The 26,308-nt window shown below is 38.5% G+C and overlaps 1 protein-coding gene across 3 annotated transcripts in view; it reads left to right on the top strand.

Annotated features, from left to right (window-relative positions):
* The first annotated feature begins 1,777 nt into the window (after positions 1–1,777).
* The window catches only part of mtm1 (myotubularin 1), a 34,232-nt gene continuing 9,701 nt past the window's right edge, over positions 1,778–26,308 (top strand). For all 3 annotated transcript variants that reach the window (XR_010925566.1, XM_067580763.1, XM_067580762.1), the window contains exons 1-15: positions 1,778–1,869; positions 13,709–13,790; positions 14,501–14,573; positions 16,371–16,465; positions 17,381–17,491; positions 19,558–19,659; positions 22,257–22,340; positions 22,425–22,574; positions 23,182–23,367; positions 24,327–24,509; positions 24,630–24,785; positions 25,002–25,049; positions 25,225–25,317; positions 25,759–25,872; positions 25,968–26,144. Coding sequence is in view for 2 of the 3 variants with exons in the window: in XM_067580763.1 (XP_067436864.1) it covers positions 13,734–13,790; positions 14,501–14,573; positions 16,371–16,465; positions 17,381–17,491; positions 19,558–19,659; positions 22,257–22,340; positions 22,425–22,574; positions 23,182–23,367; positions 24,327–24,509; positions 24,630–24,785; positions 25,002–25,049; positions 25,225–25,317; positions 25,759–25,872; positions 25,968–26,144 (1,629 nt within the window). In the remaining variant the exon portion in view is untranslated. The remainder of the gene's footprint in view (positions 1,870–13,708; positions 13,791–14,500; positions 14,574–16,370; positions 16,466–17,380; positions 17,492–19,557; positions 19,660–22,256; positions 22,341–22,424; positions 22,575–23,181; positions 23,368–24,326; positions 24,510–24,629; positions 24,786–25,001; positions 25,050–25,224; positions 25,318–25,758; positions 25,873–25,967; positions 26,145–26,308) is intronic.

Genomic DNA, 26,308 nt, shown 5'->3' with positions numbered 1-26,308 from the left:
CTCGAAAAGTATGTATTGGTATCCCTTTATGCTACCACTCAGTGCACTTAGAGTTGGCTGATATATAGCTGCATACTTAACTTGGCAACTTAATGAAGTTAATTGTAATGTTTTATAATTGCAAAATGACTGCGTCACTATTCATAAATCATCTGCACTCTGTTGTCCTCTACTGTTACAAGTGAGAACTGCAGTAGGGAGTGTAAGGGTGTCTCATCTTCTCTGCTCCTGCTGATTCTGCCGTGATGTTGTAACATAATTGCTGTAAAATACACTCTCTCTAGCTAAAGCCATAAGATTTTCCCCTCCAAAATCACCAAGGCTGGGTGTAGATTTCCCTTTATCATTGAGTCTGTGAAGGGATTCTTTGCCAACAAGCTCCAGATACTGCTTTGAAGGTAATCAGGTGACTTGATGAACCTGGGGGCGTGTTACTAGAGAATAAGCAGCTCCATGTTAGTGTTTGTGCAGATGCAGGAGAGGCAGGATGAGCCAGAGAAGCAGGTTGCATTTTGGAGGAGTGCCAAACTACTGACTGAAGCTGTTGTGTCAGAGCTGTTGCTCAGATCTAGTATTGAGTACAGAGCAGCTTCACTGGCTCATCCATATCAGGGTGAAGGACCAGCATCTGATACCTGCTCCCTGTTTTACATCACTAGGAATCTCTGCAATACCTCAATAATAATTAATTTGAGAGTTGCAATACTGGACTCATTATTTTTGTACATATTCTACAATTCATTTATATAGTCAAAGGTATTGTAAATATGTAATGTATATAGCCTTTAAACACCATTTCTGTCATTTCTTTAATGTCTTAGTTAATTTTATTTATTTTAATCAAATAAAGAAATGGAGAAAGGAAAACACAAAATGCAACACTGTCATATGTGGTTGAAAGCTCCAGAAATCAGAATCAACCTTATTGGCCAAGTATGTTTGACCACACAAGGAATTTGACTCCAGTTCTCAGTGGCACTCAATGCACCAAAATACAATGTACCAATATACAGGTCAAACTGTCACTGTAGACTATGTATACAGGGTTAACGTTAAAGGGTTTAAAAAAGTTAGTAAGTACACCCTGAGTTGAGTGAATTTTTTTAGTGTTTCATAAAGTCTTCCAAGGACTCATTATCTTGTTATCTTGTTGTTAAACAAAGTATTTCCCTGTGGGTAGTGAGGTTTATTTCTCCAGATATTGCTGCAAATATATTCTCACTGATGTCACAAGGGGGAAAGTTCACAAAACCCAAGACTGACTTATTTGCTGCAATCAAGTCCAATTTTGCATCTTTGTTTGCTGAATCGGCCCTGGTTAAATTGTATTTTATTTGCTAGAAATTAGAGGAAATAACTAAAAGACTACTCATATTAATATAATCTATATATCACATATAATTTATATATATATATATATTCATATGAAAAAACATTCATATGAAAAATAATAATAATAATAATGTTCTATTATTTTATTATTTTACTATATTAAAATAACTATTATATACATACATACATACATACATACATACATACATACATACATACATACATACACACACACACACACACACACACACACACACATATACATATATACATATATATATGTTATAAAACAAAACAATGGATTCTCCTGAGAAACATTCATATGAAAAATAATGCCAGTTAGAACCAAAAGTGCACCTTACAAAGGAATATGGTAACCTACTTGAAAACTACTTTTCCCTTCATCCTTTGCGAGCTGCAATTTGACAACCAGCCAATCCCCGCCATGACAGCCCGGCACATGACGTAGAGTAAGTTCCTGCTGTGGCTTGAGGGAAACAGATCGACATTCAGCCACGGGAGAATCGCACTTTGCGGGTAAGTTAAGACATTTGGCCACAACAAGACAACATGAGTCCATCTTTAGTGTTCTTCGGAGGGCTTTGTTGGAGGTTTCTGTGCATTACGTGGAAGAAATAGCCTGAATTTCGGGTGGAACAAGCTGTCGTAGCGTCTAGGCCTCCGCTATTTCCTGGTGCAACTGTACAGCTGTGCCTACTGGAATGACCAAGTTGGAAAAGTTGAGTTCAGGGGTTTTGAGAAAGCTTTGTCTGTCTTCGCTGCGTTTGAAGCTATTCTGTGTATTTAAAATGTACCATGAACACTACCCGGCTCTGACGTCGATTGTATTTTTCATTATCAAATATAGTGAAAGCAGCCCGCTGGCTGTGTTCATACCTCAGTGCTGGATATGTAACAGTTACCGCAGACAGCTTCTAGCTGTCAGGCTTATTCACAACACAACGAGCCTTTTAACTATCATCAGTAAATAACAAGTGGATTGAATGTCCGCTCTACACTCTGTATTACATTATAATCTGTTATCTCTTATCTTTTTGTGCTCACTGATAAAATCAAGAATTTGTAAATCTAGTCTGTGCTCTCGAAGTGAAAGTGTTTCTGCTTTGTTGTAATGGGATGTAGATGATCAGTCTCTCAGATACTGATGTACAGGTCAGAGGCAGCTCCACTGCTGAAGGTGGTCAAATGTAGTAGCGTATATAATTAGTGGGCTTGTGCCAATGAGAATCATTGGTGGGGATATTCAAATTCACATTCAAATGTATACAGAGAGTCATATTTAGCCCTGAGGTGTTTCTGTCTTGACAGGCTGAGGTTACTGTAGCATCTGTATGCTGGAGCCTGATGCGTACATTAGGATGATGTTGTTGATTGATTTTAGCTTGTCCTTTATATATTTATATTAGTATGGATGTGCTGTATATGTTGGTTGGTGAGTAATGACAAATTGCAGTACATATCAGTGTACTGAACATATGTTGGCACTTGATTTTGATTTAGTTTCAATTTTTTGATAAAATTGTGTAGTAGTTGTACTCACATTTTAGTCATTTAATTATTTTCATCATGCCATTAATGTGAGTTTTAATCTAGTTACTATCAATTGTCAAGATATTGTTGTCATAGAAACAAAACCCATACACAGCGCTTCATCAAAAAAGTGCTGGGAGCACTGGGATGAAGCGCTTCCTGCACTCCCTTTTGTCATTTCTTTGTTTTTTCACATCTTCTACACATTCAGAGCCTATAGCCGTCTTTAATATGTACAGGTATCATGATTACAGGTGTTGTTCCTATCTTTTGTGAAGTTATTGGAAAAGGCAGTGTTTACCTGTTGACTGTAGCATCAATCCCTTTCTTCAGTTAATCCAGCTGTCATTTCCAAACTCTTGATTGTGTGAACAGATTCACTGTTGTTCCTGCTAACCCAGCATTAGCATTAGCTCAGAGGCTGGATTCACTCACCTTCACTTCACCCACTTACCTTCACTAAAATACTGTGACTGTGTGGGTTTAGCTTGAGAGGAGAAGCTAAAACGTCAGATAACATAAATGCAATAACATTTTAGATTTGTGACAGCCAACATTAATCCTTCACACATTCCCACAGAAAGCATATAAACCAGATAGTAATGTTAAAATGAACTAGAAGTAATATTAACCTTACTGGGATAATGTTACATTAATGTTAGCTTGCTTTTTTACAAATGTGGATTTGCTGCCTGTATGTTTTTTCTTAGTCTGTTCAGCTGTTTTGTTTCCACTTGTCATCTAAATTTTAATGGACTTCAGCAGAACTAAATCGATAAATCTGATACTTTTTTCCTTCACCACGAAGACTACAGTTACGGTAGTTTGCACAAAGTCAAGAGGTTGTGATATGTAGCACAACAAGCTAGCAAAGTTCCCGTGCATGCTCATGCTCAGTAGCGTTTGCCTTACACAGAACTACTCTCCTGAGACTGAAAATGTGATCACTGTTATTAGTCTTTGGAGCCAATTCTAAACAAACTACCATAATAGTCTTTGTGGTAAAAGGAACATGTCACCCAGTGCAACACTCATGTGTTTTTAATACTTTTTGGACAACAACAGATAAATACGATATATCAGGCTTTGGATAAGCACACAATACTTCATTTCTGGTTGTGCAAACATGAGACTTGTTGACAGTGAGAACAATAAAGAAAATTGCCAGCCTAATTCTTTAATGTTACTGAAATGCATATTAGTGCAGCAAGTCAAACAGCTAAATTAAAGATATTTTTGGGTGGTGGAGGATACTGTGTTACTAATTGTTACTAATCAGGAGCAGACAAAGTATAGTTTGTCCAGCGAAGAGCACTAACAAGTTCATTTTTATACTGTAAAATGTCACGCTACATTCAGTACTAGTGAAAAGTGTGGACACACCTTCTCATTCAAGGATATTTCTTTATTTTTACTATTTTTTTTACATTGTAGACCAACACTGAAGACATCAAAACTATGAAATAATACACATGGATTTATGTAGTAAACAAACTAAAATAGTTAAAAATAGTTTCATACTTAAGTTCCTCCAAGTAGCTCAATGACAGCTTTGCACACTATTGGCATCTTAACCAGCATTTTAGTCACAGTTCTTAAAGCCCAAATTTTATGTTTATGTTAAAAAGAAGTATCAGCTGATATAAGCTTTTTAATATTAATTTATATTATTTTAATATTTTAAACTGGCAACTGTCTGTTCAGCCTGCTCAGGTGATTACCCAGGCTGCACAGCCTGTACTCAGGGTTGGGTATTTTTTCCAATTTTTTGATACCCTCGTGGATATATCAATACCAAAATTATACTTTTGGATACCTCACTTTGAGGAATATAAAAGTACAAACAATTATATTTCTATTCAATAAAACTTTGCATCAAATGCATCAGTGTTGAATGTTTTCTCAACACAAGCAGCCATAAAAGAACATTTCTTTAATAACATGCAGTCTAAAATGAACAAAAAATATGAAAGACATTTAATAATTCAAACTTATGGTACATGACAGTTTTCATTACTCAGTGCTCCAGCTTCATTTGGGTCTGCACCAAAAAGCACAATATTTAGGTTCAATAACCAGCCCGAAGTAAAAGTACCTAAAATACAGGAAGCTGGATCAGGGCGGCAATTCTCATTTTCCACCAAGCTTCAGATCCACCAGACTATTATTAGTGAACATAGGTTTTAACATCAAGCTGCACACACAAGCCTTCACAGAAAGAGGAACCATTCACTGCTGCTAGTTTCATATACTTAATGCCACTTTTACTGCATCTGTTTTTGAATTTCTTGATCATGGTAGTGTGTGCAGCTCTCCTTTTGGAGTTGGCCAGAGCAAATTCACAGGACTTATGGGGTAGATTGTAGCTTTAATTAGTCAGCTAAAGCCAGTGATTGTCAATGACTGACGGTCAGTGACCCCGTGCCGGTCCGTACAGTGTTGGTTACCGAGCCTCAAACATGTTATCTGACAAGAACAGACATCACCTATTCATTCCTGCCACTAATCGCCTTGCTATCTTGGTAGCACGAGCAATAACACAAGGTCAGAGTACTTGATGTGAAGAATGATGGTGTGTTTCTACACCGTATCAGCCACAAAAACAACATTACAGAATACTGGATAAAGAACAACACCCTTTATTTTGATTATCTGATAACAATCATTCCACATTATGACTGATTAGTTGTGAAGAAAAACTCTCAAATTTCATTAATATCTATTAATTTTTTATAAATGTGTTCTTAGCATCTGTGGCCTAATAAAATTGATTAAAGGAGAAGTCCACTGACTTTCCATCAGTGTGTAATTTCTAGGTGTTAGGGGATAGGGGTGGGTACCAAACTAGGTACTTTTAAGGGTACTGACCAAACTGCATCAGTACCACCAAGTACCCATTCAAGTTAGATCAATCAGTGCCATATTTCAGTACCTTGAGACAGGGTTGTGTTGTAAATTCAAATAAATATTGATAATATTTCTTATGAGCGTTTTGTAAAATCCATCATAGTTTATGGACACACATGCACCTGAAATTTCTCTCGTGTGTTCCTGTTTGTATTTCCAGATATCAGCCTTATTTCACTGTTTTTTGATTGCTTTCAGCAGTATTGGAGCTGTGCTAAATTATTGCCAATGAAAACATTTCCTGTTGCTGCTGCTTCGTATTAAAGGTTTTCCACTGACAAATTAACAGAAGGCTTTTATTGTGAAGAACTTATAGCAAAATAAATGTATTTATCTCTGAGTTAGCAGAGCTTTGTTAGTGGTGCTATTCTTCAGTAAAAACGAGTCAACACAACAAGATCTAGAGATATTTGGAGCGCTTTGTTCAGTGAATTAGTTAGAAATACTGCAGAGAGGAAGAGAAACAGAAACAGCCACATTGAGATGTTTGATGAAGAGCTGTAGATCACAGGCAAACAATGCATTCCCAACAGGTAGCCTGAACAACTTATTTTACCTTGTTTATTATTAATTTATTATATACTCTTGTTTACTTTATAGAACACAATGTTCTAAATAAATAACAATGTTGAAATTGAATGTTTTCAATTATTTTTTATAACTAAAATTCAATTTTTGTTATTACAGAGTAAAGCACTGAAAAAAGGTACCATTGGGTACCGATACTGAATTCCAGGTACCAGTTCTGGTATTGGTTCAAATATGAACAATACCCAACCCTGGATGGGGAGTTCTACTCAATATATGAAAAAAGTAGTATAAAGGTGCTGAGTTTAGCACCGTCAAGTTAGGCTAACCCATTGTTGCTAACTTTGGAGCTAACCCCTTTCATTTTTCCAGCAGTTGGGGAAACAACAGATGAGACTTTTCTTGGTCTTGACAAGCTGCATCATTTATTAACTGACACACTGTAGGCTCTACTGTACACACACATTACGTACTGCCCTATTCCTTAAAAAAGCTACCCCACAAAGAGTTTCCCAGGCAATGACCACAGACTGTAAAAAATATGGATGTAGTCACCGTGACGTCATTCATTGGTTTGTTAACTGCCATTTTGAAGCCTCGAGCATAGCAATTTGATCATCGCTATCTTGGATTTGACCATCACCATGTTTGATTTTTAGAGCCAGAAGTGACCATATTTGGACAAGAGGGTAGAGCTGACCATAGCGCTAGCTGCTACCTTGGTTAGCGTGGTGTATTTACAATTTATGGTTAACAGTGATAATACTAATGCTAATGCTTATTTTCGGTAGCGAAAAACAGGCCTGAAACTGTTAAAACAAAATGCACTCACCGGAAAAACTGAACATCCGACTCCTTAGAGGGTCTCTTATCACAACCAAACACTGAACAAGACCAAAATGTTATAATTAACTTTCATGAACTGAAAACACACGGTGAAATAGGAGCACGCCTGTACTCTGCAAATCTGGTTACACCATGGTTATGTGATGTAATCAACGTTGTCGCCATGGTAGTGACTTGTCAATCACAACGTAGCCACGCCCTAAAGCATATGCTGCTTTATCATCTATTTCACTCTAAATGGAGCCATAATTTACAAAATGAACATCATGATGCATTGAAGAAGACTTGATACCAGTGATTGAGACCATAAACTCATTAGGAAACTGTTTACTGAAGTAATAAATTAAGTGAGAAGTAGGGTCATTTTCTCATAGACTTCCATACAATTGGACTTCTTTTGCAGTCAGTGGAGTCGCCCCCTGATGGCTATTAGAAAGAATGCAGGTTTAAGTTACCTCCGCATTGGCTTCACCTGTCAGACTGGGAGCTACCCGCCTGGCAATGACACAGAGGTTGACTCACATTTTGGAACAGCACTTCACAGAGCCCTCCCCACCCCCCCAACACTATTGATTCCCAAGTGAATGAATATTTAATAATATTAATATTAATATAATATTTGGCATTATTTTTGGCAATAAAAAAAAGATTTTGGCCTGCCGGGGGTTTTGGTTGACCTGTAATATTATAGGGGAAACACTGAATTACAATGAATTGTAAATAAAGTTTAGTTTCACTTCTCCCTCTGTCCTTACAACTCAATCCCTCACTTTAAGTTTCTGTCTCTCTCTCCTACTCAAAACTCTCCTTGCTTCAGACCAGACAGGCTCATCATGATACATGTATCACTAAGTACTATTTCTAAACACCTCAAGAGTGAGCTTTTGAACTCTTTTGAACTAGAATATAATGAATGAACTTATTAGTAAATGCTGACACATCAGTTCGATTAAATGCATAATGCATTTGCATTCTAAAAATGTGATTCAGCATTTTCCAAGTTAAATTTTCTGTCCATGTTCTGTTTGTTGACCTGAAATCATCATAGTTCAGAATGAAGGCTGACAGTATGGGTTTGCCTAGAGAGTGGCTGTGTACTAGACAAGGCAAGGTAATTTTATTTATATAGCAACAATCAGACACAAGGCAATTCAAGGTGCTTTTCAAGGGCATAGAAATACATTGAAAAATGACATTAAGATTGCATTTAAAAGACATTAAAAACAAGAAAGCAAAAAGACAAAAATGCATTTGAAAAGACAAACAAAAACAAGCAAATAAATAGTTAAAGATTAAAAAGAAGTTATGCATTTAATTTACTGGAAAGCCTCAGAAAACAATGTTTTAAGCTCTTATTTATATGAGCTGGCAGTTTTAGCAGATATTCAAGAAGCTTGTTCCATAGGTTGGGAGCATAGAAACTAAAAGCTGCTCATCTTGCTTGGTTTTGATCCTGGGAACACTAAGTAAACCTATCCCAGATGAACTACGGGGTCTGGGGGCTTCATAATGTACAAGCAAATCAGAAATGTATTTGGGCCTGAGACCATTTAGTGCTTTATAGATTAGTAATGAGATTTTAAAGTCTGTCCTTTAACACATAGGAAGTCAGTGCAGTGATTTAAGGACCGGTGTAATGTGCTCCATTTTCTTGGTGTTAGTGAGGACTCATTCTGAATGAGCTGCAGCTGTCTGACTGATTTTACAATAGTCTAGCCTGCTGAAAAGAAACACATGAACTAGTTTTTCTGTATCTTGTGTAGATGAAAATCAGTTGCTATGCTTTTAGGGTGGTTGCAGGCTGATTTTGTAATTGTTTTTATGTGGCTGTTGAAATTTAGGTCTGAGTCCATAAATACACCAAGATTTCTAGCTTGATTTGTAGGTTTTACTATCATGGAGTCAAGGTGAGCGCTGACTTTTAATCTTTCTTGTTTGGAGCCAAAAATAGTTATTTCAGTTTTTTCTGAGTTCAGTTGTAGAAAATTCTGGCACATCCACTCATTGATTTTGTCAATGCACTTATTTAGCAAATGTAAGGGACTGTAGTCATGTGGTGACACTGCTGTGTAGAGTTGTGTGTCATCTGCATAAGTATGGTAAGAAATGTTATAATGTTCCATAATCTGAGCAAGGGGGAGCATTGAATAGAAGAGGTTTGTAAATGGATCCCTTGAGGAACTCTGTTTGCTGAGATTCATAATTACCAATGGATACAAAGTAATTCCTATCTTGTAAATATGATTTGAACCAATTAAATGCGGTACCAGAGAGTCCCACCCACTTTCCAGTCTTTCCAGTCTATCAAGCAGTATCTTATGGTCAACCACGTTGAACGTTGCGCTGAGATGAAGTAATACCAAAATCCAAAGATTTTGGACGCATCACTGCTCAGATGAATGTCGTTTAAGACTTTCATAAGTGCAGTCTCTGTGCTGTGCTGTGGTTGAAATCCAGACTGAAAAACATTGAAGAAATTGTTTCATGCCAAGAAAGCACTGAGTTACTGAAAAACGACCTTCTCAATGATCTTTCCTAAGAAAGGTAGTCTGTATATGGCCCTGTAGATATTTATCAGTGAGGCATCCAGATTAGTCTTTTTATAAAGCAGTTTAATAACTGTGGTCTTCAGGGCCCTTGGAAATAGGCCCGACTGAAGAGAATATTGACTATCTGTAGTACATCTGATGCTGTGTAGTTAAAAACATTTTTAAAAAAAGCTTGTAGGCAGCATGTCAAGGCTGCAGGTAGTAGGTCTAAGGTGTTGGACAATTTCTGTCAGGGTTGCATAGTCTAGGGGGTGAAAATGTGCCAAATTAACTAGAGTGGTTTTACGCTGAGGCATTGACAACATAGCCATTTTGCCTGAATAGCACTTGACTGTTTGCCTTATAAAAAAAAAAAAAAAAAAAAAAGCTGCAAAGTCATTGCATGACTTGGTGGACAGCAGTTCAGGAGGGACTGATGCTGAGGTGTCAGTTTTTCTGCAACAGTAAATAAGGTGTTTGTATTATTATTTTATGATTAATCTCAGAGAAAAAGGACTGCCTTGCCCTTTTTAGTGCCAGGTTATAGTTGCAAAGTCTCTCTTAAGAGATGTTATAATGATTTTGGAGTTTGGTTTTTCGTCACCTACGTTCTACACCCTCTTTTTTTGAGATTTTACTAGTGTTGTATTCTTCCATGGTGCTTTTTTCTCATCAGAGACAACTTTGATCTTCATGGGGGCAATGATATCAAAAACATTTATAACTTTAGAGCTAAAGCTGTCCACAAGATCATTGAGAGGAGCTGAAGGCAGAGCTGGTGTGGGTGTAAAAGCCTGGGTGAAAAATGTACAGGTGTTTTTGTTGACATAGCGTTTTCTGATTACCTCTGTCTTAATTCTGCTGGTGTCAGCAAAGATGGTCATTTTAAAGAAACCACAGTAATGATCAGAAAGGACAACATCAGTCACCACAACCTCAGAAATATGTAGACCCTTGCAAATAACTAGATCCAGAATATGTCCCTTATTAGCCTATGTGTTGAGTTTGCTGGGAAAGTCCAAAGTTGTCCGGGAGTTAGCACTGCCATCTTTGGGATTATCAGTATAAATGTTAAAATAACCCACTATGACAACACGGTCGAAATCAATATGCATGGCAGACAGCAGTTCAGCAAAATCATCAAAAAAGTGTGCATTATATAGATGCACGCATATATAGATGGTGATAGATGATACTAATATTGCTCAACAGGAGGAACTAAAGCGCAACATGTTTAGAAGAGCTGAACATCCCATATGACAACTGTCTACACTGACAGCATTAAATAAAGTGGCTACTCCCTCTCCTTTCCTAAGCACTCTAGCCTCATTGATAAAACAAAAGTTTTGGGGAGATGATTCAATGAGGGCCACTGCACCATTGTATTCATTCAACCAAGTTTCAGTTAAAAACATAAAATCAAGGTTTTTCTTAGTAATAAAATCATTAATTAGTAGAGACTTGCCAGCCAGAGACCTGATATTTAATGAAGCTATTGGAAGCATTGTCTGACACAGTCTGTGGTGGGCAAATTGTTGGTTAAAATGCGTGATCCCAAGCCATTGGGGTGGACCACTGACTGTATATAAATATGGACGTCATGACAGCTCCCCAAAGGTGAAGCCAAAATAGCTCGATAGGTAGTATAGGTCACTGCCTCCATATTAGTGGATGGGACATGAGCCACACAAAAATATCAAAGTATATGTCAAAAACATTTTTCCCCAGAAATTTTAGGTAGTTTTTATCACACTGATATTTGTCCAAGTGCTAATTTTTTCTGATAAGTTTGTTTAGTTTTAGTTTTTAGGTATTTGACAAAATAAAAAAGGGATGTGACGTCATGATTGACAGCTGTGACAGCTGCTCTCAAACATCCATCAGGCAGCGGGACAGCTGAGGATGTGTGTCCTGCGGGCCGTCATCCCGCCTGACTCTACTTTGCGGACTCTGGCTCCAAATGACATGACACAAGCAAGATGGCAGCTCCCAGAAAGGAGATGTTTAGGCTTCACTTTTGCATAGCGGTAGGAAGTGGAGACACGTCATCCATCTTTGTATACATCCCGTCAGAAGAAAGCTTGGCTTTTCCAGAAGAGGTTAAAATTGTTGATAAAAGTTACATTGTGGGCTGTGCAGGTTAACTGCAGCCAGCTGTAGAGGCTAAGAGTGTGGCTAAAACAACCCACGCTATGGTTGAATGAGGGAGGAGGCCAGTACAAGGGCTAAAAGTGCATAATAACTGTTTAATGACCAGTTAAAGAGGTTAGCAGCTGCTAGCAGGTAGGGCTCAGGCACTTACATGCTCCAACCCAGAGCCCACAGTGTTGATATGGTAATATCACATGTGACCCATAGAAAGGACATCGAGCATAGAAACTTACCGACACAGGCCCAACAAAAGGACCCGCTGCAGAAATTAGGCTTCGATTGGCAGTTGGTAGCGTCTTGACACTTGGTGTCTAACAGTCATTAGAAAGCTGAGAGTAAAAAACAAAAACAAGCTCAAAAGGAATAAGACGGGTATAAAATACAAGAATAAAAGTCACGATGCAGTGTAAGAAATGAATGATTATTTGGTTTAATAAAAGGCAGCGGCAAATAGAAAAGTCTTCAGTCTTGATTTAAAAGAACTGAGAGTTGCAACAGACCTGCAGTTTTCTGTGAGTTTGTTCTAGATATGTGGTGCATAAAAACTGAGCGCTGCTTCTCTATGTATAGCTTAAAGTCCGATGACTAAAATCTAGGGGTGCAATGGATCACAAAACTCGTGGTTCAGATCGTATCATGGATTTGAGTCACAGGTCGGATCATTTGTTGAATCCGCAAAACATATAAAAATAAATAAAAAAAGGGGGAGACAATTAAAACTTTGCTTTCCATATATTCTGTAAAACACTTACAGCAAGGAACTTTTGCCCATGGTCTTAAATGAAAACAACATTCGAAATGTCCAATGTTTAAATAAAATCTCAGAATATATAAAATATTCAGTACTCAAATGTTAAACTAAAGTGCAACATGTTAGTGAATGAAAAAATAGCCTGTATTCACATCATCAAAATAACTTGATAACTTGCAAACATGAACACACGTCCTGTAGCTTAGCTTGTTGAACGATCCACGAAACAAACATTCACTGGGGAAAAGTGCACCGCTAACGTCATGTAGCATGGTTTAAAAGGAAGCCAGCTTCATGACACAAGAAATCCTGAGTTACCTGGCTAACCCTCTGCCCTCACTTGAGTGTTTCCTGTAGACTGCTGGGTAGTGTTCCACCATGTGTCTTTACCATTATTCATTTTCCGAAAGATGATAAAAGGATTTATTTTCTTTTAGAAGTGCAGAGCTTGAATGACTGAAACGTGTTGCCATGACTACAGTTGAGTGACAACTGAGATGCAGTGTTATGTTGAGATGAGTGTCCCCAGTCAACTGAATACCTGTTACTCACCTTACTTTTTCCTAACTATTGTGTGTACTGCTGGACGCAGTAATTCAATATTAGAAGTGGGCTAGTTAGTTCATTATTGATGATACAAGCTGACGGCACAAGTGGGCTCATTTGTGCTCAAAGAGTTTTTAACCTGACTCATTGGAGTGATATGGATCACTTCGATCTATATGAGCTATTGCTAAATGCAGTTTTGTTTGATTTTGAACTGAAATAGACATAAAGGCAACTTTATGACATCCCTTAAATATATTAAAATGTTAATATCTTTTAACATTGTTTCATTAATTTGTGTACAAATGAATTCTAGAATATTTTTCATACATTTGTGAGCACATATTTTTTCCCCCATGACACCTCCTTACTTTTGTAATTTCTTCTCTGCAGTTTCCTGTTCGAACTGATATATATATACACCTATGAAACATCATTAAAAAGCTAAAAATAACTTGAGTTGCCATCCACCATACATTTCCTGCTGAAGTGTGTCATTCGACTCTTTGAGACCTTGGATTGATGAGTCTGAGTGTGACGCCACTAACAGTCTCTGTATCTCTCTCAGCCTGAGGAAGCCCCCTCCCTGAGTGATGGCCTCACCAGTCTCCGTCTACAACTCCAACGCCTTGGACAGTCACATCTCCAGTGTAAGTGTGTTAATGTGTATTTGGTATCCGCAGTGGGATTGTGGAACTCTTCTAGTGAGTTCGTTTTTAGATATTTGAGTCTTAAATGAACCAGCTAGTACACTGGTGAAAGCACCGACGTGCCACTACAGAGATTCAGTTCCTGGTGGTGCACTGGCAGTGTTTACAGAGTAAGAAGCCAGTGAGGGATCAACTACTGGATGGGCAGGAAATTAACGCTAAAAAAGAACTATTTGCTATAGAGACAGAGCGCAACAAATCATACTCTAAAAACCACACCAACTGGAAGGGAAAACAGTCGGTGCCATAATATGCAACCGAGGCTAAAGCCCCTTCAAATAAATGAATTTAAAAAATCCAAAAAAGGATGAAGAGCAACATCGTCAAATCCAGTAGTTATTCTGCTGAAGTCCTCTCTGTTATGGTCTGCGAGTTCATCTCCTTAAAAAGGAAAAGTTCCATGTTTATGGTGTCTCATCTCACTGGACCCTGAATCTGTCATCATGTGGACCAGCGTGATGCAGGCTTGCTCTTTCTACCCCTTTTTTCTTCCTCTTTGGTACTTAAACTGAAAATGAAAATGAAGCTCTAAGTTTAAAATAAATAGTAAATGATCAGGATTTCATCCCCAGTCATTCAAAGGAAAAATAGGTTTCAAAGATTCTTCCTTAATATGTGTGTGTGTGTGTGTGTGTGTGTGTGTGTTGTAGACCTCCAGAGAGTCTCTGAAGATGGAGTTGTTAGCTGATGTGACCCTGCTGCCAGGAGAGGACAGAATAATAGGTGAGTATATACCGCTGTAGCCTTATCAGTTCTATGTTCACATGAACAAATGTCCGATTTACTACTGTTTTGCTAGTGCTATGATCATAGCCAAGTAGTTTAACTCTCAGGCATGTCTGTGTCACAAGAACTACTTGTGCAGCTAGTAGAACCGTGCTCCTATATATCAATTTGCTTTCAAACTGATGAGTACATTGTCGTACCGTGGGGAGGACAGAGGAGTGGTTGGGGTTATTTTCAAGTTATTTTTTTCTCTCAAAAGAGAATAGAAAGGTGGGAGACTTAATGAACACAGAGGCAGACTGTTAAGTCAGTAGAGACATGTTGGTGCTGTCTACCTAGCACAGACTAGTGCTGAAAGTTGACACCAAATACCAGTTGTCAACTCCAGATTACTTACACTTGATCATAAAGATATTGCCAGATATCAATCAGACAGGTGAGACACCTACTGTATGAATTGTATATTCACCTGTGACCTACATATAACACAAAAAATCATAAATGTATTGTGAGAAAAACGTCCACTTCAATTTTAATGTAGGTTGATATATTTGTATTTGATTTACAAGTACAAATTGATTAAAAAAAAGTAAAAGTATTTTGGTGTTAATTAAAAGTGCTACAAAACTTGAAATGATAAAACAGGCACTGTGTATTGCTGCAGTGGTACATTCTCAGCAGTTAATGGTCTGGTCGTCTGGAAAATTAGAAACCTGAAACCAATTTCCTTAATTACCATTTTCTGAGACACACAGCTTTATTATACTGCGTTCCTCTGAATCTGCTGTGTGTGTGGACTTTATAAGGTAAGTTTAGCTGCAGTTCAGCTGAATTTCTGCTCACTTTCAGAGTCAGAGCAATCAGGTTTAACTTAGCACACAGCTGCATTTAAAACCCCTGAAACTTCCTGTTCAGGTGAACTGTGCTGAAAAACCCCAGTAAAGCTAGTCAGTTCAATACAGCTTCATTTATCCCTGTAACAGTCTTAGAAGAGAAAACCAAGGCAAATAATAAAATGATCACCCAAATTGTTTGTGGAAAACATCTTTTAGAATTTATAGACTGGCTTCCTGCTTCAGTTTTGTCCTAACCCTAACCCCTAACCCTAACCCTACCACAGTTGTACGCACCCTAACCCTAACCCTGGCCCTAACCCTAACCCTAACTGCAGTATTGAAATGTTTGAGTACCCAGCCCCAGTCATGTGTTGAGAACCTTTAACCGCGCAATACCTTTCCTGGCGAGCTGCTCTTAAGTTTGGCTACTTAAAGGAATCTAAAATATGAAACATATTTTTGTTTGTTTATAATAATAGTTTTGATGTCTTCTGTGTTGTTCTACAATGTAGAAAATAGTAAAAAGAAAAGAAAAATCCTTGAACGAGTAGGTGTGTCCAAACTTTTGACTGGAATTGTACTTACTGTTGGTAAGCCAGCTTAATGTGTTCTCTCAGTAAATTTTATACATGCCAATCAAGATCTCCTGGTGCTGACTGATGTACAGTGATTCCATCTGTAATCACTTTCCATGGGATGTAGTTTGTATCGAGTGAGTCTTTCCTTATTAGTTCTTGCTCTACATGCAGAGTAGATGGTATTTATAGCATCTTTTTATCATATCTCTCTTCTCTTTTTCTGCTTCCTCTTCTCTGCATGTGTCTCAGTGCTTACTAACAATGTTGATAATAATTGAAGAATAGTGTGAGAAAAGGAACCTAATCGGAGTCTGTGTTTGTAAGATCAGATATGAGAGATGATGGGTGCAATAACAAATAAAGTCTCTTTCTATTTGCAGATAAAGATATCATCTACGTCTGTCCATTCAATGGAGCTGTGAAAGGCAAAGTGTTGATCACCAACTACAGACTCCACTTCAAGAGCTCAGATGCTGTAAGTCTCATTAAACTCATCAAGGGGCCAGTCAGTGGCTCATGATTGTGTGTTTGACACATGGAATCCATCAACTAGTCTACCATCAGTGAGGTTAAATAACATTTCTAACAGCAGCTCTGTGGCACATCTCTCTCTTTGAGATGGTTGTGGTGTTTTTAATATGATGCACTGTTTGGTCTGTCATTACACAGTAAATGGCATATACCGTATTGTGATTATGTATTTCTGGGGATTGTTTTTCTTACACCAGTAATTAACTTCCTCTGCTTTTGACATTTAGTCTTCTCTGCCAGCCTACTCTATAGTCTACTTTACTGAAAGGACTTTGGAAAGCTTTTATACAAGCTTGTCATTCTGAGCTCCATACATTCTAGACTTGACTTGGCATGCATTGTTCAGCCACCTGTATTTTCAGGGAGTTTTTTTATCTACTTTTCAAAACTTATTTAGTACCTGAATTTTTTCTCATTCAGACATTAATAGGCATGCAGTTGAAAATCAGTACACGCTGTCAACAGTCATCAGTGATGCCTCACTAGTAAACCTGCATATAACACTGTAATATATGTGAAGGATTTTACTTTTCGGGTGCTTGAGATCCTGTAAAAGTGGTTATATGTTTAAAATATAGTCATCAAATGTCATTAAAATAAAGGTTATAATTTTTAAAAAAATGTAAAAAGAGAACTTGAAACAACAACGACTTTATCTGGGGTCTAGGTTTGCGGTTTCCCAGATTCTTGCTAAGTTGTAACTTTGTCTCTTGAATACATATGGAGGGGAACAAAGAGAGCATTTCCGATGAATATTCAAAGCATCGTTACTTAGAATTGTATCGGTTGACATAGTTGTTAGCACGCAAGCTTTGTTTATGTGTGTCGTATTTTGTGGGTCACTGACCGTGTGTGACAGGATGTGGCGGTGACGCTGGACGTGCCTCTGGGTGCCATCAGTCGGGTGGAGAAGATGGGTGGGGCGTCAAGCAGAGGAGAAAACTCCTACGGCCTGGATATCACCTGCAAGGTGTGGTGAGAGAGACTGTGTGTTATCCATTCAGTGGTCATATATTTATTTACAGGTATACCTCTGTGCTTTTACCACCTACACACTAAGTAATGGTGGGGACCAGTAACAACAGCCAGATATTAAAGGAATGAATATTTGACTGGTATAGTAGTGGGTACTACATCCCCCTGCAGAAAATAATGATTTTTGAAGACCCTTTTGAAGATGGTTGCTATGACTTCCTGATAACTGGTATACTTGGTAAGTTATTAAATTTCAAAGTCATCCATTGTATTTATATGTGGGCCATACAGTACAAACTCCATTCATATTTCAAAATGCTCAGTATTGCACACTGATCAACTTCACAAATTATGTATTATGTATTATGTGTTACATAATGTATTAAAGTCTATGGAGGCCCATTCAGTCCCATTGTAAATATTTATAACACCTGTATACAGATAGACTCCAATAATGTTTCAGAAATGCTCGGTATTGCACATTAATCAACTGTGAATAAGTCACTTACTTGTATGGTTTATGACACTGGTTCCCAACCTGGGGGTCCTGACCCCCACTAGGGGTTGCTAAAGTTTCACGGGGATGTAAGAAAACAATGTCTGTGATGAATTGAACTAAACTTGAATTAAATGTTATTGTTATTTTTATTGTAATTTAAGATATAAACTTTCAGAACTCACAAGGATAAGGGTGCGGTGTAGACATGAGCACAAGCCGTATTCACAGAGCCTTCACTCTCTGCTAAAAACCTCACCCTGCATTAGAAAAGTATGCAGTTATAACACCCAAAAGTTAATAGAACAATGGCCAAGCATCAGGGGGAAGAGAACACTGAATGTGTCCATAGAAGCCTATTAAATATGTATGATTAATAGAGAATTGTATAAAAAGTTACTAAAAATATAAGGAAAGCCCATCTCTGATGCACTGCAATAATCACAGGAAATAATCTCCTCAAAATTCATCTAAGGACATCTACTGACTGCAGGCAGAACAAGGCTGAACAATAATGTAGTGTAATGTAAAATAATGAATAAAGACTCACAGCTGTGGGCGGAAAATTAATACAGGGCAAGTATGAAGGGAAAAACAAGTTCACGAACACAGGAGGGAAACACAGAGCAAACAGAAAACCAAAAACCCAGAAAACACGGTAAGTAGGTTCAAGAAAGCCTGAAATGCCAGCAGGCCAAATGCAAACAAAAGAAACACCATGCTACAGAGTTCATGTAAACTCAAAGTCCAAAACACAGATCTGTTCCACTATTCAAAAACAGATACATAACCACTTTGAATGTGAATTCTTGATAGGGCTAAACCTGGCGGCTCAGTGAAACTAGCCTGAGACACATTCACAAAACAATCTGGTAATTTAACAAACATTCTCATACTAAACCAGGTGAAAGTATTTCAGCTTTCACTTCTGTTTGCTCTTCCAATAGCATATTTATTAGGAAGTAGGCAGTTAAATGACTGGACAAAGGTTCATTACAAAGAGCAACAGTATCTCAAGGTGTCCTGAAATATAATCTGGAACTTATCTGTCCCTCTCCCACTCAGTCCAGTCCAACGAACAGGGAAAAAGTCTGAGGGCATCTGGTGGACTGGTGGAGGGATATAGAGCGAGACTTGGACAGAACCAGAACAGTTATTGCGTTCACTATTTTGGTTAGTTGTACAGTTGCCAGTTGTTATGTACTGTTATTATTATGCAATGAATATAAAATGGAATAGTCATAAAATCTGTCAGTTTGTCAGCGGTTGTCAGTTTAATCAATGATAGAATAGGGATCCCTTACAGAAAAAGGTTGGGAACCACTGGTTTATGAGTTGTGTACAATGATGAACTTAAACCTAATGCTGAAGCTCGAAAAGCCTCCATTCTTTCCCATTGCAAATATAACTCAGCCAAGACATTATATTATTATATTATCCTGCCAATCAGCAGCAGCGCATACAGAAATCCTCTAGTTTCGAGTATTATCTTATAATATACCATATGCGTGTATGTTGTGTATGTGTATGTTGATAGTAACATGTTCATCTTCTCTATCCATCAGGACATGAGGAACTTGAGGTTTGCCTTGAAGCAGGAGGGTCACAGCAGACGAGATATCTTCGAGCTCCTCTTCAGACATGCATTTCCTCTCTCACACAGTCTGGTAAGAAAGCCTCGAACTTCTGCTGCCATCTACTGACTGACAGTGTGCTTTCTTGTATCTGTCAAAAAAAGGAGGCTTTAATTTTGGCTGGACCAACGAGTGATTCGTTTAAAAGATGATACACATGTAGCTTCATTTCCTCAGAGAATGCGATAACACGAGTTGGACAATCTGCACAATCTTCACAGTCACCAGATCTCAACCCTATTGAACACCTATGGGAGATTTTTGGACTGACATGTTAGACAGTGCTCTCCACCACCATCATCAAAACACCAAATGAGGGAATATGAGGGGTGGGATAGGCCAGAAATACTAATTTGACACCGGCACAATGTTAAGTAGGCTTCTTGCAGGCGTCCATGATAATTAACAACATATATAGAAGAAGACACTATGAATTCTCAACTGCTTTCATTGTGGATTTGAGTCGCATCTTGAACACTGGCTGTATTTATAGCAGCAAAAATCATTTCAGTCCACCCAGCACTGGCTGATAAAGGACATTTTTCTGGTCATAGTCATTCTGCATTGGTTTCAATGCCCAGTATTCATGCAAATGCTGCATTCAGAGACGCAGCCCCCTCACACAACATGACACACAGCTACCCACCCACACTACAGCTTCATCTGCTCGCCTAATATTTCTGCATGCTGGATTTGTGTCGGAGCACTTACTTGATGTTCGCCTTCCAACAACCAAACAATGGCTACTTAATGTCTCTGGCAATGAAAATCCCTGTATAAATGCTGGTACAGGATCATTACTTCCAAGCCCTTATTTTTGTAGTTTTATCCATCATTTCTACCAGTTATGATAACTTTAAGTAATTGCTGAGAACTGGGAACACAATGAAACTACTACATTGAAGTCTTACGCAAGCAGTCCGGCGATCAGACAGGTTGGAAACAAACCAATAGCCTATCCATATAATCTAAACCACTGTATTTTGAAGTCAAATTGAAAGTGAAAACACCTAAAATGTCGCTAATAATCCCTCATTTAATAGGAAAACTGTGTCACTGCGCTAAGTACAGAAGGTCCAGGTTGAAGCAGGAAGTGGGTCTATGATGGATATTTACAAATTATTACCCTAATTTGACCGTTCACCTATGGTTTCACGTCAGTATAAGTTTGTCTAACCAGCCTGTCTGATCATCTGACTTCTTGTGTTTCTTGACTTGTCTACGTGTTTTTAGTGATGTCACAGTGTTCTCAACTCTCAGCTATTAACTTGGTGAGGAACTGTATCTATGTGGCTACTGATACATACAGAGCCCGGAAGGTGACATGTACGTAATTTTTTTTTTTTTTTATAAAACACGCATGCGTTTTATAACTTGCACGCGCACTTTAAGTAAGTTGCACGCGCATGTTAAGGAAGTTGTACCCACACTTAGTAAATTGCATTTCAGTGCTCAGTTAGTGCCTTCACATCATAGGTGTGCCAGCGCTATGTAATACACAACTACTATTTGTGTACCTTACCATTTTCTGAAGTGAAAAAAAGACGCCCATGTCACCCCCCAGGCTCTGTAGATATGACCTACATTACACACAGTTAGCCACGGAACAAGCAAACAAACACCCTGATGACATACAGATTCAAACACTGGACATGTGCTGACAGGATACCCTTCATTGTGAATTGAACCTTGAAAAACATCCTAGTAAAGACTCAAAAGTCGTCCAACGGTGTGACGTGTGAAAGTTGAAAAAGGTTCAGCTTTGATTCCCTTGTGTAAGAGAAGCTCAGAGATGTTTTCTGCCCCAGTCAACTACGTTAAATAAAACAAAAACGGAGGAAAAGCTGATTGTTGCAGTCAGTAAAATTCCCTTTCTATACTAAGTAGCTTTGATGAGCTACCAGGACTTTAATAACTAAGTGTGGACACACATTGCTCAGGAAATGAACTTGTTCATCATTTGCCAGTATAATGACAACATGAGAAATAACTGTCCAATCTGAGCTGAGATAAACACCCACAGGCTTCAGGTTTATGAGAGGCAAGAGACTTTTACCTTTTAAAACAGGAAGCGGAGGAAGAGATGTGTGATATGAGCAATAATTTGTGTCAAAACTTGTACTGTCACACATATTTTTAGATTCAGTGTTACTTTAACTTCCTGAGGATACCACTCCCTATAACCCCAGAACTTTCCTGAGAATCATCATTTCTTCAGTATCAAAGTATCCCAGTGATGCTGATGTACGGCTAAACAGTAACTACTAATAGCTAATTCAGCACTTTTAATGCAGCCAATTTTTCAAAATGTAAACAAACATCACCACATCACTAATGATGAGAATCTTACATTCCTGAAGCGCTGACAATGTCCTCCATCCACTCATATACACATAGGCTATGTGACCTGTGTTGAAAACCAGTGGACATACAGACAAAAAGTCACTATCACTATTTAAAATTTGCCCAGAGAGTGATGGTAAATGGGAGGCATTGAGGTGGTGCAGATGTCTCAAATTTCACAATGTTCCCACTGCCCTGCTGCGTGGATGTGTGTGTATGTGTGTGGTGCTGCTATACCACCATTATAATCTGTAAATGTCACTTATTTTTCTGTCCCCTCCATCCAGCCTCTCTTTGCATATGTGACTCAGGAGAAGTATGAAGAGAACGGCTGGAACATGTACAAACCCATAGAAGAGTTCAGACGGCAGGTAAGGAGGAAAGGTGTTTTATCTCTGAAAAAGAGCTTCACATTGTTTCAGTCAGTAGCTGATGATGATCATTATCGCCCACAGGGCTTACCTAACAACAAGTGGCGCATTACATTCATCAATAAGAACTATGAGCTGTGTGACACCTACCCCACTGTGTTGGCCGTACCCTTTAAATGTAAAGAGGAGGATCTGAGAAGAGTGGCTGCCTTCAGGTCAAGAGCACGCATACCAGTGAGTTCTTGTTTATTCTGTATGGATCTGTATAACTCTGCACCACAGTATGCATGACTATGCTTTATTGAATTTTTGAGTACAACTTGAAGAATTTGTGGACAGTTTTTGTTTAAAGACATGGTTAATGTTATTCTACCTTTTAATTAATCATAAAAGTCCAGAATCACTAATAAATTGATCATACTAATAAGTATTGTCTGTTTAGAGACATTCTAACATTTGGTCAATCAGAAGTCTGTTTGGATTGTTTTTTTCTGACTTGGGCCAAGACAGATCTTGCCTCCAGGCTGCATCCAAGTAGAATAGATAAACCCTGATTTGGTGATGAAACATACCTCATGTAATGATGTGACTGTGGACCACTCAAACTACACAAAGTCACATTTATGTGTTGTTTAATTTGATATTTTAATATTTTTTATTCAGTCATTCATGCCTGTCATACAAGTTTTTTGAAGACTTTATTGCTATTAAAAGCTACCTGACAGTGACTCCATGTCCTACAGTATATCTGAAAAGATGTAATATAATCTGATATTATTTCAGTATTTCCATCTCTGTCAGGTCCTGACTGACATCCCTAACTTGTGCCTTGTGCCTTTAGGTTCTATCATGGATCCACAGGGAGAACCAGGCAGTAATCGTCCGCTGCAGTCAGCCTCTGGTCGGTATGTCTGGTAAAAGGAACAAAGACGACGAACGCTACCTGGACATGATCAGGGAGGCAAACGACACCACCAAACTCACCATCTATGATGCTCGGCCCAGCGTCAACGCCGTGGCCAACAAGGTCAGTTAGAAATTAAGAGTACAACTAAAGATAATTTCTATCATCCATTAATCTGACAGTTATGCTTTCAATTAATTCATTAATGATTTGTTCTATAAAATGTGAAAAGCTGCTGAAAAATGGTCATCACAGTTTCCCACTGTAAATGTGACATCCTCTTGTTTTGTCCAACCAACAGTCCATAACCCAAAGAGACACTAAGTAGAAGGCTTTTTGTGTATTAATAATAGACAATATACACATAAATATTTGATATCTATCCAGAAAGCTACAACATGAGGGTAAAACCAAAATAAATGCAAAATATCCTAAATATTACCTTTTACAAAAACATTTTAATGGGAATCTATCTTAAGATATCCTGTTATCAGAGGGGGTTGGACAGGGTTTGGGTTATGGTTAGGTTGTATCTCTGTAAGTAATAGAAACAGGATGTGAAATTAGAAAAAAACAAGAACATTAAAAGTTTCAGTACACACAGAACAGAATCAAAAATACCTGTGTTTGCAGACGATACCATTTTCTTTTTGTCACAATAATCAAAAATCTCTCAAATTGATGAATGCACTTATCGATTCACAGCATTAGTGAGAATGTTGGATCATGCTGCACATTTTCTGCCCTACTGGCAACAGGCCCTCATCATGTCCACTTCAGTCAGGAATTGGATGGAGGAGAGCATATTTCCTAATGATTTTTCTGCCCCCCTGAACTTCCAGCATAGCCATCAGGTCAAAACATCCCCTTGACCAACATTTTGGTTCATGACAAGTTTCTCAAAAAACATGTTTATGGTCCTCTAGACAATGAATCCAAGTGTTTGTGACCACATTTTTCCTCTAGCACCTCAACTTGTATTAATAAGCATATTGCCGTGAGAGGACATACTTACTTTTTAAGATCTGAACACTTAAGGGTTTTTGCATTATTTTTTTTATCTTGACATCTTTGCCATCCAGGCCACAGGAGGAGGATACGAAGGTGATGAGTACCAAAATGCAGAGCTCGTCTTCCTGGACATCCAGAATATCCACGTCATGAGGGAATCCCTGAAGAAACTCAAAGACATCGTCTATCCCAACGTGGAAGAATCCCATTGGCTGTCCAGCCTAGAGTCTACACACTGGCTAGAACATGTTAAGGTAAGAAAAAGAGTTTGACTTTGTGTGTTTGTTTTACTTCTTTACTTAATTAATTTGCTTAAAGGCTTCGTCTATATGATGCTGTTGTGTGTGTGTGTGTGTGTGTGTGTGTGTGTGTAGCTGGTGTTGTCAGGAGCCATCCAGGTAGCAGACAAGGTTTCCAGTGGAAATTCAGTGGTGGTTCACTGCAGTGACGGCTGGGACAGAACTGCTCAGCTCACCTCTCTGGCCATGCTGATGCTGGACAGTCACTACCGCACTCTCAGAGGATTCCAGGTCAGTTATGTGACACATTATGTTAGGAACCTGCTCATCCACACCACAGATAAAAGGTTGTTGGGTCGTTAAAGCCGAACCATGCAACACAATTGCAGCCAAATTACATCTAGGTCATCTGGATTTTAGAATAAAGTTTTAGTGAAATTGGTGGACAAAATATTAAAAGATTACAATAAGCCAAATGTGATGATCTCACTTTTTGTGTCATTTTAGGTGCTAATTGAGAAGGAATGGATCAGCTTTGGGCACAAGTTTGCCTCAGTAAGTAACATTTTGGTTAATCTTGTCTGTAGCGTCATCTAATTCAGTTTGTTTTTATATTAATCCATATTCAATACTGTCAGATATTATAAAGCAATGTAAAAATGATTCTCTTTGTTATTTTCACAAGAAATGGCACCTCATTTGATGTGTGTGTGTGTGCCTGTGTGTACAGAGGATAGGTCACGGTGACAAGAACCACGCAGATCAGGACAGATCACCCATCTTTGTTCAGTTCATTGACTGTGTATGGCAGATGACTAAACAGGTATGTTGAACACATCTGAATCATCCAGCTGTACTGATGCGGGAACATAACCTCAGAGGCATTTGCATCATTTGTCACTCAGTAGCTGTAAAAAAGAGATTACCTGAGCAGGATTCCCCACATACTTGGCACATTTTTGCTTGAGCTAGAAATACAAGTTTGATTTGTTCAAGTCATGTGTGACAAACATATAAATGTTTCAGTCCCTGATATTCCCCATATCCACATGTCCTTCATGCTCATTGTTGACGTTTTGAAACTCAGCTGTGTATTTAGGGTGAGGCTACAATGATTTGGTGCCATAACAAAAACTGTCAGTGTATCTCTATGACTACTCCACCTTGGTTATGTGATAAAATATACTTTTCAATTTAATTTAACAAATGAGATCAGAGTGTAAACACAGTAACTAATGAACTCCCTCCCCTCCTCTCCTTTCAGTTCCCCACAGCCTTTGAGTTTAATGAGCGCCTCCTGCTGACAATCCTGGATCATCTCTACAGCTGTCGCTTCGGGACTTTCCTCTACAACTGTGAGAGTGCAAGAGACCAGCACGTAAGAAACACTGTTTCCTCTGTGCTACCCTACCTTTCTTTTGTGCACACTTACACCACTTTGATTCTCTATTATTCACACTGTCTATCATGCAGGAGGTGAGGATGAAGACGGTGTCTCTGTGGTCTTTGGTCAACAGTAAGATGGACATTTATTTAAACCCTTTCTACACCCCGGAGTCCGGCAGGGTTCTCTACCCTGTCGCCAGCATGCGCCACCTAGAGCTCTGGGTAACATACTATATCCGCTGGAACCCACGCATACGACAGCAGGTAGGTCTGCCTTTGTGTTTCTTGTAATGTACTGTGACTCAGCCTGGATCGCTGCCCGGGGCCACCAGACCATTCATTCATTGTGTGTCAGTTGGTTTTTAGTTATTTGACACATATTTCATACATACTGTGTAATGCTCTTTATTGGGGCTTCTTACCTGTTT

Source organism: Thunnus thynnus, chromosome 22 (assembly GCF_963924715.1).
Source record: "Thunnus thynnus chromosome 22, fThuThy2.1, whole genome shotgun sequence".
NCBI lineage: Eukaryota > Metazoa > Chordata > Actinopteri > Scombriformes > Scombridae > Thunnus > Thunnus thynnus.
The sequence above is the reverse complement of the archived record's forward strand: the minus strand, read 5'-3'. Positions and strand labels throughout refer to the sequence as shown.